At 45.2% G+C, this 18,116-nt stretch overlaps 1 protein-coding gene across 2 annotated transcripts; it reads right to left on the reverse strand.

The window, feature by feature from the left end:
* Nucleotides 1-10,714: 10,714 nt before the first annotated feature.
* Nucleotides 10,715-16,099, reverse strand: Penk (proenkephalin). 2 transcript variants are annotated; one of them, XM_021659231.2, is made up of 3 exons: nt 15,645-16,099; nt 15,174-15,314; nt 10,715-11,701 (listed from the first exon to the last, which is right to left on the reverse strand). In XM_021659231.2, exons 2-3 carry the CDS (start codon nt 15,309-15,311, stop codon nt 11,030-11,032), a joined length of 810 nt encoding a protein of 269 aa, XP_021514906.1. In that variant the 5' UTR covers nt 15,312-15,314; nt 15,645-16,099; the 3' UTR covers nt 10,715-11,029. The 2 variants fall into 2 exon arrangements, with proteins under 2 accessions (XP_021514906.1, XP_021514904.1); XM_021659229.2 differs by having other exon boundaries at nt 15,766-16,095.
* Nucleotides 16,100-18,116: the final 2,017 nt, after the last annotated feature.

Genomic DNA, 18,116 nt, shown 5'->3' on the forward strand with positions numbered 1-18,116 from the left:
TTATTGATTTCAGCGCTGAGTTTGATTATTTCCTGCCATCTACTCCTCTTGGATATGTTTGTTTCCTTTTTTTCTAGAGCTTTCAAAGTGAGCTATTAAGTTGCTAGTATGAGCTCTCAGCTTCTTTATGAAGGCACTTACTGCTATGAACTTCCCTCAGCACTGCTCTTATTGTGTCCCATAAGTTTGGGTATGTTGTGCCTTCATTTTCATTGAATCCTAGAAAGTCTTTAATTTTTTTCTTTTTTTCCTTTCTGACTCAATGGTCATTGATTAGAGAATTGTTCAGTTTCCATGAGTTTGTAGGTATTTTGATGATTCCGTTGTTGAAGTCCAACTTTAATCCATGGTGGTCTGGTAGAATATAAGGTGCTATTTCAATGTTCTTGAATTTGTTGAAGGTTGCTTTGTGGCCAAGCATGTGGTCACTTTTGGAGAATGTTCCATGAGGTGCTGAGAAGAAAGTATATTCTTTATGTTTGAATGAAATGTTCTGTAGATATCTGTTATGTCCAATTGACTCTTAATGTCGGTTAGTTTTGTAATTTGTCTGTTTAGTTTCTGTCTTGATGATCTGTCCATTGGTGAGAGGCGAGTGTTGAAGTCTCCTACTATTTTTTTTAATTTTTCATCAATTACACTTTATTCATTCTGCATCCCCCCATAAGCCCCTCCCTCCTCCCCTCCCAGTCCCACCCTCCCTCCTCCCTCTGCTTGCATGCCATTCCCCAAGTCCACTGATAGGGGAGGTTCTCCTCTCCTTTCTGATCTTAGTCTATCAGTTCACATCAAAAGTGGCTGCATTGTCCTCTACTATGGCCTGGTAAGGCTGCTCCCCCCAAGGGGGAGGTGATCAAAGAGCAGGCCAATCAGATTATGTCAGAGGCAGTCCCTCTTCACATTACTATGTAACCCAATTGGACTCTGAACTGCCCTGGGCTACATCTGTGCAGGGGTTCTGGGTTATCTCCAAGAATAGACCTTGGTTGGAGTAGGAGTCTCTGGGAAGTTCCCTGTGTTCAAATTTTCTTGTTCTATTGCTCTCCTTGTGGAGACCCTGTCCTCTTCAGCTCTTACTATTTCCCAGTTCTTACCTAAAATTCCATTCACTCTGCCCAACAGTTGCCCATCAGGCTCAGCATCTGCTTTGATAGTCTGTAGGGCAGAGGCTTTCAGAGGCCCTCTGTGGTAGGTTCCTAGGTTGTTTCCTGTTTTCTTCTTCTTCTGATGTCCCTCCTCTTTGCCTTTCCGGATGGGGATTGGACATTTTTGTTAGTGTCCTCTCTCTTGCCTAGTTTCTTTAGATGTACAGGTTTTAGTGGGTTTGTCCTATGTTGTATGTCTATATGAGTGAGTATATACCATGTGTGTCTTTTTGCTTCTGGGACAACTCACTCAGGATGATCCTTTCCAGGTCCCACCATTTACCTGCAAATTTCATGATTTCCTTATTTTTCATTGCTGATTAATATTACATTGTGTAGATGTACCACAATTTCTGCATCCATTCTTCAGTTGAGGGGCATCTGGGTTGTTTCCAGCTTCTGGCTATTACAAATAAAGCTGTTACAAACATGGTTGAGCAAATGTCCTTTTTGTGTACTTGAGCCTCTTTTGGATATATGCCCAGTAGTGGTATGGCTGGATCTTGAGGAAGCGCTATTCCTAGTTGTCTGAGAAAGCGCCAGATTGATTTCCAGAGTGGTTGTACAAGTTTACATTCCCACCAGCAGTGGAGAAGTGTTCCCCTTTCTCCACAACCTCTCCAGCATGTGTTGTCACTTGAGTTTTTGATCTTGGCCATTCTGATGGGTGTAAGGTGAAATCTCAGGGTTGTTTTGATTTGCATTTCCCTAGTGGCTAGAGAAGTTGAGCATTTCTTTAAGTGCTTCTCTGACATTCGATATTCCTCTACAGAGAATTCTCTGTTTAGCTCTGTTCCCCATTTTTTAAGTGGATTACTTGGTTTGCTGCTTTTCAGCTTCTTTAGTTCTTTATATATACTGGATATGAGTCCTCTGTCAGATAAAGGGTTGGTGAAGATTCTTTCCCAATCTGTAGGCGGTCGCTTTGTTTTGATGACGGTGTCCTTTGCTTTACAGAAGCTTTTCAGTTTCATGAGGTCCCATTTATTGATTGTTGCTCTTAGAGCCTGTGCTGTTGGTGTTCTGTTCAGGAAGTTTTCTCCTGTACCAATGAGTTCTAGGGTATTTCCCACTTTTTTTTCAAGCTGATTTAATGTGTCTGGTTTTATGTTGAGGTCTTTGATCCACTTGGACTTCAGTTTTGTGCAGGGTGACAAGTATGGATCTATTTTCATTTTTCTACATGTAGACATCCAGTTAGACCAGCACCATTTGTTGAAGATGCTATCTTTTTTCCATTGTATGGTTTTGGCGTCTTTGTCAAAGATCAGGTGTCCATAGGTGTGTGGGTTTATTTCTGGGTCCTCTGTTCGGTTCCATTGATCCACCATTCTGTTTCTATGCCAGTACCATGCAGTTTTTAAAACTGTTGCTCTATAGTACAACTTAAGATCAGGGATGGAGATACCTCCGGAAGATCTTTTATTGTAGAGGATTGTTTTAGCAATTCTGGGTTTCTTGTTATTCCAGATGAAGTTGAGAATTTTTCTTTCCAGGTCTGTAAAGAATTGTGTTGGTAATTTGATGGGCATTGCATTGAATCTGTAGATTGTTTTTGGTAAGATGGCCATTTTTACTATGTTAATCTTGCCAAGCCATGAGCATGGGAGATCTTTCCATCTTCTCATATCTTCTTCTAATTCTTTCTTCAGAGATTTGAATTTTTTTTTCATACAAGTCTTTGACTTCCTTGGTTAGGGTTACTCCGAGGTACCTTATGTCATTTGTGGCTATTGTGAAGGATGTTGTTTCCCTAATTTCTTTCTCAGCCCTTTTGTCTTTTGTATACAGGAGGGCTACTGATTTTTTTGAGTTAATTTTGTATCCAGCCACTTTGCTGAAGGTGTTTATCAGCTGTAGGAGTTCCCTGGTAGAGTTTTTGGGGTCACTCACGTATACTATCATATCATCTGCAAATAGTGATAATTTGACTTCTGCCTTTCCAATTTGTATCCCCTTGATCTCTTTCAACTGTCTTATTGCTCTAGCAAGGACTTCCAGCACTATGTTGAGGAGATATGGAGAGAGTGGGCAGCCTTGTTTTGTCCCTGATTTCAGTGGGATTGCTTTAAGTTTCTCTCCATTCAGTTTGATGTTGGCTATAGGCTTGCTGTATATCGCCTTTACTATGTTTAGATATGTGCCTTGTATCCCTGATCTCTCCAATACTTTGAACATGAATGGATGTTGGATTTTGTCAAATGCTTTTTCAGCATCTAGGGAGATTATCATGTGGTTTTTTTCTTTCAGTTTGTTAATATGGTGGATCACATTGATGGATTTCCGTATATTGAACCACCCCTGCATACCTGGGATGAAGCCTACTTGGTCATAGTGGATAATATCTTTGATGTGTTCTTGGATTCGGTTTGCAAGTATTTTGTTAAGTATTTTTGCATCAATGTTCATAAGGGAGATTGGCCGGAAATTCTCTTTCTTTGTTGAGTCTTTGTGAGGTTTAGGTACCAAGGTGACTGTGGCTTCATAGAATGAATTTGGTAATATTCCTTCTGTTTCTATTTTGTGGAATAGTTTGAAGAGAATTGGTGTTAGCTCTTCTTTGAAGGTCTGGTAGAATTCTGCGCTGAAGCCATCTGGTCCTGGGCTTTTTTTGGATGGGAGACTTTTGATGACTGCTTCTATTTCTTTGGGGGATATAGGACTATTTAGTTGATTTACCTGGTCCTGATTCAGCTTTGGTAAGTCAAATCGATCAAGAAAATTGTCCATTTCATTTAGATTTTCAAATTTTGTGGCATATAGACTTTTTTTTTTTCATATAGACTTTTGAAGTAAGTCCTAATGATTGTTTGGATTTCCTCAGTGTCTGTAATTATATCCCCCTTTTCATTTCTGATTTTGTTGATTTGGGTGGTGTCTCTCTGCCTTTTAGTTAGCCTGGCTAAGGGTTTGTCGATCTTGTTGATTTTCTCAAAGAACCAGCTCTTGGTTTCATTGATTCTTTGAATTGTTTTATTTATTTCCATTTGATTGATTTCAGCCCTGAGTTTGATTATTTCCAGCCGTCTACTCCTTCTTGGTGTGTCTGCTTCTTCTTTTTCTAGGGTTTTTAAGTGAGCCATTAGGGTGCTTGAATGAGCTGTCTCGAATTTCTTCTTGAAGGCACTTAGTGCTATGAACTTTCCTCTTAGCACTGCTTTCATTGTGTCCCACAAGTTCGGGTATGTTGTGTCTTAATTTTCATTGATTTCTAGAAAGACTTTAATTTCTTTCTTTATTTCTTCCCTGACCCAGCTGTCATTTAGTAACAAGTTGTTCAGTTTCCATGTGTGTGTAGGCTTTTTGTATTTCTGTTATTGTTGAGGTCCGGCTTTATTCCATGATCAGACAAGATACATGGGATTATTTCAATCTTCTTGTATCTGTTGAGGCTTGCTTTGTGACCCACTATATGGTCTATTTTGGAGAAGGTTCCATGAGGTGCTGAGAAGAAGGTAAATTCTTTTGTGTTTGGGTGTAAAGTTCTGTAAATGTCTGTTAGGTCCATTTGATTCATGACCTCTTTCAGAGACATTGTTTCTTTGTTTAATTTCTGTTTTGTTGACCTGTCCTTTGTTGAGAGTGGGTGTTGAAGTCTCCCACTATTAATGTGTGGGGATCTATATGTGCTTTAAATTTATAGAATAGAAGTCTCCTACTATTAATGGTTGGGGTTTGATGTGTGATTTAAGCTGTAGTAATGTTTTTTTAAAATGTGTATACCCTTGCATTTGGGGCATATATGTTAAGAATTGAGATGTTATCTTGGTGGATTTTTCTTTTGATGAATATGAAGTGTCCTTCTCCATCTCTTTTGATTAATTTTGGGTGAAAGTCTATTTTATTAGATACTAGGATGGCTACTCCAGCTTACTTCTTGTGTCTGCTTGCTTAGTCTGTTTTGCTTGTTTGTTTCTCTAGCCCTTTATTCTAAAGTAATATCTATATTGCTGAGATGTGTTTCTTGTATAGAGCAGAATGATAGGTCCCATTGATGCATCCATTTTGTTAGCTTGTATCTTTTTATTGGTGAATTGAGGCCATTGATGTTGAGTGATATTAATGACCAGTGGTTGTTTTTTCCTGTTATTTTGATGTTGGTGGTGGTAGTGTGTGTGGTGTGTGTATGCGTGTGTGTGTGTGTGTGTGTGTGTGTGTGTGTGTGTATGTTGTATGCTTCCCCTTTTGGTTTTGCTCTTGTGGGGTTATTTATTTCCTGTGTTTTCCTGGGAGTTAGCCTTTTTGGGTTGGAGTGTTTCCTCTAGTATCTTCTGTAGGGTTGGGTATGTGGATAAATATTGTTTAAATTTGTTTTTGCTGTGGACTATCTTGTTTTCTCCATCTCCCATGATTAAAAGTTTTGCTGCGTGTAGTAGTCAAGGCTGACATCTTTGGTCTCCTAATGTCTGTATGGCATCTGCCCAAGCCTTTCTTAATTTTAGGGTTTCTGGTGAGAAGTCAAATGTAATTCTGATAGGTCTGCCTTTATATGTGACTTGGCCTTCTTCCCTTGAAGCTTTTATAATATATATATATTATATACATGTAGACATCCAGTTAGATTTAATGTTTTCTTTGACTGATGTATCTATTTTTTCAATTGTGTCTTGCACACCTGAGATTCTCTTCTGTTGGTGATGCTTGTGTCTGTATTTTCTGTTCTCTTCCCTAGGTTTTCCATCTCCAGGATTGCCTCAGGTTGTGTTTTCTTTGTTGCTTCTATTTCCATTTTTAGGTTTTGGAGAGTTTTATTCATTTCCTTCTCCCATTTGCATTTTCCTGTATTTTTTTAAGGGATTTATTAAATTCCTTCAATTGTTTGATTCTATTTTCCTGCATTTCTTGGATGGGTTTATTTTCCTCTTTTAAGTCCTCCATAATTTTCATAACCTCAGTTTTAAGATCATTTTTTTGTGCTTCAGGTGTGATAGTATTTCCAGGGCTTTCTGTGGTAGAATAGTTGGGTTCCAGTGGTGTCATATGGCCCTGGGATTTGTTGCTTGTGTTCTTATACTGACCTCTAGCCATGTCTCTGGTGTTAGCAGGACTGGTGGTTTCTATTGGTAGTAGATCTCTGGGGTTGTAAGTAAAGCTTGTGGTCCCAGATTGCAGCAGTCCTCTGGCCTGTGTGGTAGTAGGCCTTCAGGTACACAGGGAGAACTGGTAGGCTCTGGTGGCTATTGCTCTCTGCGATTGCAGGTGGAGAGGGGCCTGGGATACCTTGATGGTCCCTGATTCTCATGGTTCCTGATGAGTATCTTTCTCTGTTGCTCCCTGATGGCTCCTGCTGCTTCCTAACAGGTTGCAGGTGGGGCTTGGGAAATTGTGCTAGCTAGGGAACTGCTGCTCCCTGATGGGTGCTGGTCTCAGGGTTTGGGGTAGGTAGCAGGAAATGGCTTCAGCCTGGGAACTGGGGTGTGAGGTGCACTGGGGAAGTGGAGCACATAGGGCCCTGGGCAGTTCTTGCCGTTGCTGATGGCAGCCTTTGAGAGGCTAGGAGCTGGGGAGTGGCTTCTTACCTGCTGTTCCATGATCAGTGTTGGTCTTTGGGGCCACAGGTCAGGGTAGGTCCCAGGAGATGGTGCTAGCTGGTGAACCTGGGTAAGGGGCCCCCCAGGGAAGTGGAGTTCAGAGGGCCCTGGGCAGACCATGCCCCTGCTGTTGCTAGGCTCTGGCAGGCTAGGGACTGGGGGAGGGTCCTCACCTGTTGCTCCCTGATAGATGCTGGTCTCTGGTCAAGGAAGCAGACTTAATAAGTGTCATACAAAATGACACTAACAATAAAGATAATAAACCACAGTTTTTGCAAGTTCATGAAAAAAGAACTCATTACTACAATTGGGGTCACTGATAAATTCAATCCATGTGACGTTTAACACTGATGAATTAGTCTTTATTTGGAAGTGTGGGTGAGAAATGAGGATCTAGTCCTCATAAGGGTCCTCAAGAAGAGTGTGGAGTAGTAGTTATTGTTTAGCTTGCTGCTTGGGTGGTGGCTCGTGGGTGTGTGACTTAATTTGGATGCTGAGCATCCCTTGATGGTTTGTGTGTTAAGGGCTTGGCCTTGGGTTGTACTGGTAGGTAGAAGAATCCTTAGGAGGGCCTTCCATGTTGGAGTCAAGTCACCAATATGGATTGGAGGACTCCAGTGTTTTTCTCCTGCTTCCTGACTGATAAGGTTTTCTCCCTACACACTCCCACCATGATGGCTTTCCTCTCTAGAGGCTGCAAGAGATGGGGCCAAAGTATGAACAAAAGCCAAGCTTTTCCGTATTTGTTTGTCACATCAGGTTACACATCTTCTTCTTTTTGTCCTGGAACTCTCTCTCACCAGATAACTGTGCAGTGGGACTCATTCATTTGGTCAGCGAATTAATAAATTGCTTTATATGGGTGCTCTATAAATTTCAGAAAAAAAAATGGCAAATGCAAATATTGCAAGAACAGTGCATACCTCCCATCTTCTTCAAGCCCATATAACAACAAGGCTCAGGCTCTTTATGCTATTTGTTTTGGGATCAAACCAATGATCTTTTAAAAAGAGCAGTTTCAGGTTCATAGCAAATATAGTGACAAATACAGACATTTCTCTTGTATTACCTACGTCTGCCCACCTCTCTTTCTGTCTACACACTTCATCCACATGACCTTCTTTTCTTTCAAAGTCAAGAACCCGACGGCAGCACATAGTCACGCAGAATCCAGTTTAGACTGAGGTTCACTCTCAGTGTTATTCCTTCGGTGGTTTAGCCAGACAGATGTATGGTGGCGTGTGAGTAACTGATTACATGGGCTAGCCATTCAGTGTGGTGACCAAGGAGAAAATGAACAAGGATTAAGAGGGATCTGCAAGCACCTGCTGTCATGGAGGACATAACCCCCAGAAAAGAGTCCAAAGGTGAGCTCAGACACCATTACCTCCCCGAAGAACCAAGCTGACATAGGCAGGCGCTGGCATGTCCACCATCCACCTGAAGACATGGAAGGTCGAGAAATAGGCGTGCCAGTCTCAGTGTGACAGCATGCGGGCTCTGCCTTAAGGATTTTGTTTTGTTTGACCTGTGTGCTAGTTACAACCTAATGAAGAGCAAGGGAGAAAGGCAGGGAGAACTAGCTTCAGTTCTGTAGCTGCCAGGAATTTCCATGCAGCCAGCTGGTCTCAGGGCTCGCGTGTTATTAACTCTCACAAGGAACCCTAAGAATCTCAAGCTGTCTGGTGGGGCTATGAATAGGCAGGATCAGAATGGAGCAGCAGCGCCCTCTGCAGGCGATGTAATCTTCACTCCTCTTCTACTCTTCTCTCAGCTCCTCTCAGACAGCTGTTTCAGGAGTCCTAACTCTAGCTTATTGCTCAACACACATTGAGGGCTGCATTCAAAGCCCAGGTTTCTGCCCCTTCAGGAGTGTCTAAGGTAGCCTTACACAGCAGCCCTTCATTATTTAAATAAAAAAAAAAATTCTTGAAAATATCCAGGCCTTTAAGAGTTAAAGCAACATTCTAGCGATGAAACTGTAAGTTGGAGGCTGGGCAACAAAAGGAACATTTGGACACTGAGAAGGGTCTACAAAGCAACCTGGAGTCATCAGACCTAGGCCTGGGATGGTGTACCATGGGATATTTCACCTGGCCTCCGGGCAGTGTAATCTAGATGTAAAAAGAAGAAAAAAAAATCCTCTCATCAATCTTTTCTGGCTTCCTACTACCCAGTGCCTCTGCTTTGTTAATTCCTCCCCTGTATGGCTCTGTACTAGTCTGTGAGGTTGTCCCCCTGGAGATGTCGTGTGGTCTCTGACACAGGAGGCAAGCGATGAAATGGCATGGTAGGCAGCTGTTACTATCAATGGCATGTTTATATAGTAGCCCCAAGTAGGAAAGAAAGGCTTCTTGGATGTGCTTGGTTTGCAAAATAATCTGTCCACCCATGCTCTGTGCCATTTTCTCAGACCGATCAGAATGCAAACATACATACACATTGTATTCTCCTAGGGTAATGTATTGTGAGGAAGGCAAAAGCAGTGTTACCTCACTTTCGGATGATGTAGGTTGGATTCTTGCTTCCAAGGTTGGGTTCAAACGCTTTCCTCCAGGGGAGAGAATTAGATGGCATTTTTTTTTTCTTTCAAAATACCAGCGTCCCGTCTTTTGAATCTAAAGCTAGTTTTGTTTGACTCCATATTTTTGTTTTGCTTCACACCTAGTCTTGATAATAGCAGTAATCTCAGACTGACCTGCATTTTGCCAGGTGGCCCAACTTGCGAATAAACTTGTGCCGCTCTGGTCTCCCTCCCGAGGGCTAGAATTGCGGGTGTATGAGAACACATGCGATACTCACTCTGTCTTAAGTGGAACCAATTGGCAGCGATAAAGACATAGGGTATTTTTTTTTTTTTTTTTTAAATCTGAGCTTAACATCTTGTCGCAAACACCTGCCGACACGGAGCTGGCTTTTCCAAATGAGGCAATAGTCCCTAGCTGAAATGGTGCCGGACACCTGTGACATAACCCAGCCCAGCCTTTGTTTCTGGTGCGGATCCCCAGGGCCGGCAGCTGTTTCTCACTCACTTCCTTCTGTATGTCATTTCTATTACTGGCATCTCACTGGAAATGCAGAGTTCTCTGGGCTCTTCCTGAGAGAGAAAAAAGTTAGGTTCTGTGGCGGCAGTGATTCTTAAGGCTGGGGACCTGTGACACCCTGAGCTGATCAGGAGAAGTCTCACTCTGGCTAGGCTTTTGGGATGGGCTCCTGGGGTCAGGAGGGCGGTTGCTTGTCAGGGGAACCACACAGGCTGGAACTGGGAATGCTGGGTGGGAACCCCGGTGTTCTGCTCAGCCTCTGCTGTCTTGAAATGGGACCTTTTCTGAGGGGCACAAGATAAAAGGTTGATGGAGATTCTGGGAAAGTGAGTGGATGGGTGGTACTGCCTGTAGTTTCAGTGAAAATAATGTTTTTGGTTTTGTTTTTTGGAATCAGAATGCTGCCTTAAACACCTTTGTTAATGTGAAATATCCACCAGCCCCTTGTGTCTTGAGGTTTTGTTTCACAGAAGAGCCGCAGTACCCTTTTGGACTGTCTGGTTGTCAATGAACTTATTTATCCACTTCATTCACTCATTTATTAGCTACTGGAGAATCTACTATGGCTGTGGTGAAGGTTGTGCAGCGATGGACAAACTGTAGCCCCAAGTTATTCCTGTTCTTCCTGGAGCCCCGGATGAGGATCTGGGGTGTGACAGGTATTGGCTGGGGACAAAAAGTTTAGGGCTTTAATCTCAAGCCTGTTTCAACCCCTGACCAAAATTTGACCAAGCACTTAACCATTCTGGCCTTCACTTTCTGTATGTATAAAACAGGGTTAAATTGTCTTTGCATCTAATTCTGTTCCAGTTGCATTTACTTATTTTGAGCTCACATACAAATAAAGAGTTAAATTAAAAAGAATGTTCTGTACCTTGGGTCAGGAGAGAGAAAGAGGCCAGTGACCGTCCTGTCATAGCAGTTGATAACACTGTAAATCTAGCACTTACTGTGACCACCCACAGACAAATGACAGTCAGTTCTTGCAAGAACATTGTGCAGTTGGGGTAATGGGTTTATTATGTTTATATACAGACAAGCATTTATTGACGTTTTGTCAAGAGTAAGGAATGAGGCAACAGAATGATTTCAGCATGATGACAAGATAGCTGCAACAGACCAAGCTTCAAGACTCAAAAGAACACAGACCCCTGAAACCACAGCTTTCAGGAAGCGTAGTTCTCCAGATCATGAGGGCAACTACACAGCACAAGCAGCACGTGACAACAGACACCAATGATGAAGCAGTTGTTCACTGGGGCTGGAGCAGGCTGCCGGGGGGGCCTGGGGTCACTGCTGGGAAAGAGCTTCAAAATCGCATAAATCCCCCATATCTCTTTTCTATCTCAGGAACTTCCTTAGAGTAACTTTCTCCTTCTTCATCGGATGGCAGAGACTCAGCGAAGCGTTTCAGGAAACCTCCATACCTCTTCTGGTAGTCCATCCACCACTCTGGACGGCCCACCCTTCTCATGAAGCCCCCGTAGCGCTTCTGCAGCTCTTTCGCTTCATCTTCCAGCTGGGGGCTTCTCTTGAGGCCTCTCATGAAGCCGCCGTACCTCTTGCTCACGCCGTCATCATCGCTGTCGGTGCTCTCCTGGTGGTGGTTCTCTTTGGCACGGCTGTCTCCTGTTCCCAGCAGCTCTTTCAGCAGGTTGGAGGAGTTGGCCAGCGAGTCTCCCTCATCTGCATCCTTCTTCATGAATCCACCATACCTCTTGGCAAGATTCTCACCTCCGTTCGCTTCTTCTTCCGGCTCCACGGGATAAAGCTCGTCCATCTTCTTCATGAAGCCGCCATATCTTTTCATGAAACCTCCGTACTTCTTGGCCAGCAAGGGGCCGTCATCCTGTTTGCTGCTGTCCTTGAACATTTCGATGTTATCCCAAGGGAACTCAGGCCTGGACACCTGCAGGAGATCCTTGCAGGTCTCCCAGATTTTGATGGAGGGCAGTTGCCCTTCACATTCCAGGGTGCACGCCTGTGAAGACAAGGTGATGGATGATTAAGAGAGACCCTGTTATCTGCCACAGAGAAAGACCCCCTCCACTCTCTCATAGCGTTCTCTCTAACTGAACTAGCAATGAACCAACCAGGAGCACTGGCAAAAAGGAGGGAGAGGCCAACCGAGTCTTGTTAGAGAGCTTATGCTACGTGCTGCCATCCCAGTGTTTCAAGGGATACATCCTTGAGTCTCATTCCCGTGGCTGCCTGCAGAAGCCAATCCCACCACACTGTCTCCTTCCGAAGATGCTACCTTGTTTGAGACTTTTTCATCCCCAAGGGAGAAATGTTTGTATATATGATTAGGGATATTTCCTAAAATTTCCCTCCGTACCTTTGTCTCAGAGAGACAACCTTTATTAATGAGATATATGAGATTTACTAATGAGTGCTCCGTGTCATGGTCAGACTCACTCTCCCTGAAAATACTTTCGGGAGAAAAAAAACTCTACAATTTTAACAGAAGTTTAAAGAGAAAGCCATTGAAAACACTACAACACACTTATGTGTTATGAATTATTTAAATCCTGATGTAATGACTGGTTAAAAATTAAGATGTTTTGATCCTCTGCTTTTTTCTTGGCTGATTAAACCAGAGGCTGCATATTCCTTAGAGGCAAATGCACAGATTATTCATATTATTTTCTTCAGATTAAAGTGCATGAAGCACCTTTTCCAATATAGTTATATTCTTTAATAAAGGAGGAATTAGCATTATGTAATCACTACTTTCTTATTATAGAATAATTAAACTCAAGCCATGGTAAACTTTAAGCTATATATCTTAAATGACCATGTTCAGACTATTTTTTTATTTAAATGCTTGCCTACAATAAAACTAACTATTGAAACTTAGATAATGAAAACTAACTAATGAAAATTAGATAACAGTACAAAATCCTGTGACATTTCTAAGCATTTCAGGGGCATCACAGCTTTCTGAAATCTCCTTACAGACTCCAGTGTACTGTCCCTTGATTTAGACAGAAAGTCCGCGATCTTTCTTGCCACTTAAAATTTCATTTGTCTATATTAAATACACACATTATTTTCACAACAGAAGTCTTTTATTCATGCAATAAAATCTTCTGCAAACATAGTTAGCCAACTCTCAAGGTTATTTTAGCTTTTTGTATATGAAAATAATTAAATATACACGAGTATGTAAAGACTAGAGAGAAACTAATTAAAATAATTTCATTTTATTCTTGAAAAAATATATGAGTAAAGGCTTAATTTGTTCAAGTGGCAATAGATTTTCACTTTAAAAATATATTTCCATGACCTCTTTGCCAAAAATCGAGGTTCTTCACATAGCTTTAGAGGCCCTTGCACACACCAAGTTCTGTGTTCTAGAGCACCCTGAATGGTGTCTTCTAGACAGCTGTCAAGGCGCGCCCTCTCCTCTTGGTACCCATTACACTGCCTCATGGTAGAGTATGGTAAACACTTACTAACTTACTACCTACCTTTGGCTGGGGAACCTCATTTTGCCCATAATCTAGCTGAAAATTTCAGAACTGCCATCATTTTAACAATATTTGAGTATTAACTTACATCTCTGTCTGTGAGAAATTGTGTGCTGCAAACAAAGCCAAACTACTCATACCAAATTCTCCCGAAAAGGTGTTTTGAATTGAAGTGGCTTTCCCCTAACCTGTCCGTACTATTTGTGCTTTCCGTCATCTGCACCAAAGATGAGAGCTGAGAGGTACAATAACAAGGATGTAACTTTGTTAAGGGAAAGCAGGGGAGGGGGTGACACCCCCCCCAAGCTACCGCAATCCTGTTGAATGATGATTCGCATGAGAAAAAAACAAAACAAGTTTATCTGTGGTTAGTGGGCTAGTTGCCATATAAGGACCTCCACTCCTGCTCATCAGCAATGGGAAAGGAAGATGAGCGTCATGACTGAGCTTGGTGGACTGCACAGGTGGGTGACGTTCTCTTGATTAGGTATTGTTAAATGCCAGTTACATGAGTCCCCAGACCATATGATTTCTTAAATCTACTATTATTTGAGGTCAGATTATAACTCCTAGAATTCAATCACCGTCACATAAATGACAGAGAACCTTATGCTTCATGTTGGGTTCTGTGCTCATCAAACACAGGGTAGGGGTATAGCTGCAATGCCTATGATGACTCAAAAAAATATGCCTGTGCCTGTGCCCCAGAATTCAGGGGCTAGATGGTGATCTTCCTGAGAATGAAGACCATTATTGACAAGGTTGATTCTTATTTTCACTCACTCAGTTTTTAGGGAATCCTGACATGCTCGTCGCTACAGGAGACAGAAGAAAGCTGAGATCACTGCTCCTGCTTAATATGCCCCCCACCTCCCACCGCCCCACAGTTTGAATACACAGCGCTCAAGTTAGTCTGCCTCATCTGGAATACATCATGTGTTCAAACATTCAAAGGAAGCGAACCTCTAACTGGAAATATCGGCTTGGACTTGGGGGGCCCTTGTTTCTTCTCTATTTCAAGAATCTCAGAAACGTGAAGCTTTCTCCAAGGCCCAAGTGTAAGCTGAGTCTCTTAAACTATCAATGAATTTCAAAGACAGGGCAAGCAACCGTTCAGAGAGTAAAAATGAAGCCCTTGGGGTTTCAGTTGTTCAGGTTCAGACCTAGGGGAACACCACTGGTGGCTGGTAAAGCCTGTGGACTATGATGAAGAGAACAGCCATTTTGTCTCCCCTAGCTCCTGTGTGGGTCAGGCTATCTTTGGATTGACACCAGATTTTTCCCTGCACGATCACTTCGGTGGCCATCTCTCCTGTGCCCTTCTCACAGCCGAATCAAAGTGTCATTTTAGCCATCATTACAAAAGTGCAGTCAAAACAAGGCAGAGGGGAATTCTGTTTTCCCTTGCTCCTGGGGCTATTAATGAGTTCTTTCTGGCCTCTTCTGGCAATTCTCTACCTCTTCTCCCCTTATCTTTTTCCTATCCAGAGAGGAGGGACTCAAGCTAAGGGAGCCCAAGAAGAGCAATGGGGGTGGGGGGAAGTGGAGAGTGGGTTTCAGGGGAAGGCGGAAGTGCGGCACTCACATTAACAACAACATTACATTCTTGGCAGGAAGGATGTTTGTTTTAAAGGCCCTGGGCTTGGGTGTTAAAAGTTGGGTTGACTAACAGCGTAGACGAAGTGCTCTCCGAGGTACTGAACAGAACACTTCTTGGGGTTCCCGCACCCCTCAGGGACTAAACAAAACTAGTTTATGTGGAGATAGATAACCTTAGCCCTTCAAGGGTCCCAGATCAGCTGGTTCCAAAACTGGGAGGCAGAGTGCCCTGGGGTCAACGTTTTGGAAGCGTCAGGTCGCTTAAAGGCAACAGACGCTGCTGCTGCGCATCTTCCAGCGCCAAGTGCGGGCTAGGGGTCTGAGAGGCTGGCCCCGGCGGGGGACCAAGCCATCCCTCACCGCGAACGGAATTCAACTCACCAGGAAGTTGAGGTCGCCGGGGCGCACCAGGCGGTAGCTGCATTTGGCGCAGTCCTGGCTGCATTCCGACTGCACGGTAGCCAGGAAGCAGGACCCAAGCGCCAGCAGCCAGGTGCAAAGTGTCAGGAACCGCGCCATGGGCTGTAGGAAAAAAGGACGCACGTGTGGGGACCCGTCCCTCCTCTGAAAGGGTTCTCCCAGAGAGAACCCTGCTGGGTGGGAGGTCGTCGAGCAAGACCCGCAGGGACCCTCCTTTCTGAGCCCCACCCACAACCCAACCTTTCTTGGGTGACTCAGGGACGGCTGGGTCCCCGGTGCCCTCCTGGAGGCACCCCGTCTTTCCCGGGGAGTCCTGCCCTCCCGCTGGCATCCTATCCTTCGGAGGGCGTCCTGTCTTTTCCTGGGGCATCCTGTCTCCCCCGGTGCGTCGGTTGCATAGGGCAAGATTCTGGAGCGAACACTGGAACTCACGGCTCGAGAGCGGGGGGCTTTGGGGAGTAGGAGCCGGACGCCCCTGGCAATGGGGAACGTCGAGAAGGCCGGGCGAAGGCGTGCAAGGAGGGGACGGGCGACTTGGGGCAAAGCCACTCACTCGGCCGCTGTCCTGATGGAGCAGGCTGCTGGAAGAGCGGGTCCTCCGGCTGGCACTCTGCAAGAGAGAGAAGAGAGAAGGCAAGTGTGGGGAGCTGGGCAGGGCGCCGGGGCAGCTCGGGACCTCGCCGTCGCTGGGCTGCAGGGCTCGGGGGGCGCCTGCCTCGCTCTCCGGAGCTGCTGGTGGCGGCCACGGGCACTTTATAATTAGCCCCCGAACCGAAGGAGGCGCGCGCGCCCCAATCGCCGGCGGGCTGCAGCTGACGCAGGCCCTACGCCAGCCCTCGCCGACGCCCGGCGGGAGGGGAGGGGACGTCCCCGCAGCACGAGGTCCCCCCCGAGGGTGGCGGGTGCGAGTGGGCGCCGGAGGCTCCCCCCTCCTCCCCACCGCTCGGGGAGGAACTGAGGGGCGGGGGACGCGGAGGGCAAACTGCGTTCCCTGCGTGATTCACTTTGGTGGCACCGTGGGCGGGCGCGTTGGGAAGGGCAGAGGGAGGACTTTGGGTTTTGGGGAAGAAGTTGGACACCCTCGGATTGGGTGAATCTGACCGGGCCCCTCACCTCCTCTTCAGGCGGACTGCAGGCATCCTGCACAAGTCTCTGAAAGTCGTAAAATTTCACCCATCTGTCCCGACTCTCTTGCTGTCTAATAGCACACAGTAGGCACTCAGTTAATGGTTTTACGGAAATCAGCAGTTGAATCGTCCTGGAGACCTTACTCGTCCTCCTTTGGATCAGTGAGATCCCCAGCTACAGAAGCAGTGGCTCCAGTGCAGAAAACCGAACACCCCCGCCCCAAACAAACAACCCCCAAACCAAAACTAACCGACCAATCAACCAAACAAAAAAACACAACAACAACAACAACAACAAAACAGGTGGTGGGAAACTTGTCCTCCACGTCCGCAGGAGAGATCACTCCCTGGCTACCTAGGAGGCCTTTGGCTTCAGCCTCTCTGTTCCCAGCGTGCTGAACAAGACTATTATGAGGGGATGTGTTTGTTGAATAAGGGGTGGGGTGTCGGGGAGGTGTGATGTCAGTATGTCAGGAGCACGGTGTGGAGGTAACAATGAGGAAAGTTGTCCTGGACACCGTGGCCCGGGTCTTGCACGTTTTGTCCACCGTGACACCGTAGGAGAGGCCCGGGTGCAGAAGGGGAGGCTGGCACTTGCTGCGTAGTCCTCGCCCCCATTACCCCCCCTCCCCTCGTCCCCAACTTCCCGGGTCTGTCAGGAAGCTTAGATGGCCAGGAAGCTTAGATCTTACATCATCTATCGTCAGAGCCTCGGACTTTTTTTTTTTCTTTTTTAAAAGCAGCCGAGGTAAGAAGCTGTTATGTCGAGAGGGGAGGCACGGCGTAGGACAGAATCATCTGGAATAATGGATAAAATCACTTAACCTGTCTGGCCTCAGAAGCTGTTTTTAACCATTCATCATCTCTCTTCTTTGGATCCATTACCGGGTCTATCTCGCCTCTCACTCTCTTAATTTTCCCTTTGCTTGCGTCTATCTCCCTCGTCCTAGGAGTCTATTACAAACAGTTCCGAGATTCATAAAGAGAGGGTCTCAAGGCTTCCCCGGCTCCTGCCTCCACGCAGATCCGGAGAGGCGCAATCTGAACTGCGTCTCCCATTTTGGTCGCCAGAGGGCAGCGCTCTCCTGCGTTGGTAGAGCACACCAAGGCTGCTGCGGTTCCTGCAGGACTCACAGTGCGGGTTTTCCCACCTCCTGGCTAGGAAAAGTCTTGTACCTCGACCAGGAAAGCAGAGAGCTTGTGCAGTACAGGACAGTTCTGTCTTTTTTTCTACTTTTTTAGACCCTTTCCACCAGGGTTTTGATGACGTTTGTCTTTTCCTGCTTCTTCTTCCCAATGCAGAAGAATGGCTCCACTTAAAGACTTTTTCCTCTCTTAGCCCAGGCATCGTAAAAGAGGCGACTACACTGCGGAACTATGAAACACACTGAACGGTAGTCTTACATAAAATAAAGACGCCTCTCTAAGGCTGGGCATTTGCACCTCGGAGAGGTGCTTTCAAACTTTAAATAGATGTCCCGTGGCAAGCGTGTGTGTGTGTGTGTGTGTGTGTGTTTGTGTTGTGTAAGACAGAAGAAGGGGAGAGTGAGGGGGAGACAGAGACAGTCCTGGGTTTTGCAGAGCACTATGGGACGGCAGAGAGGCAGACGCTTAAGCCTTGTCAGCGCCTCAGAAACCAGCTGCTCCAGACTCCTGTTCTGTAGGTGGAAAACTGAAGCTTAGAACACCCGAACCATCAGCAGACCATTGGCAGACCAGGTTCCTCAGACTCTCTAGGCAGGTTTCCCCCTGCATCTCTCGAAGGATAAGTTTGCTT

The sequence above is a fragment of the Meriones unguiculatus genome, chromosome 6, assembly GCF_030254825.1.
Source record: "Meriones unguiculatus strain TT.TT164.6M chromosome 6, Bangor_MerUng_6.1, whole genome shotgun sequence".
Lineage (NCBI taxonomy): Eukaryota > Metazoa > Chordata > Mammalia > Rodentia > Muridae > Meriones > Meriones unguiculatus.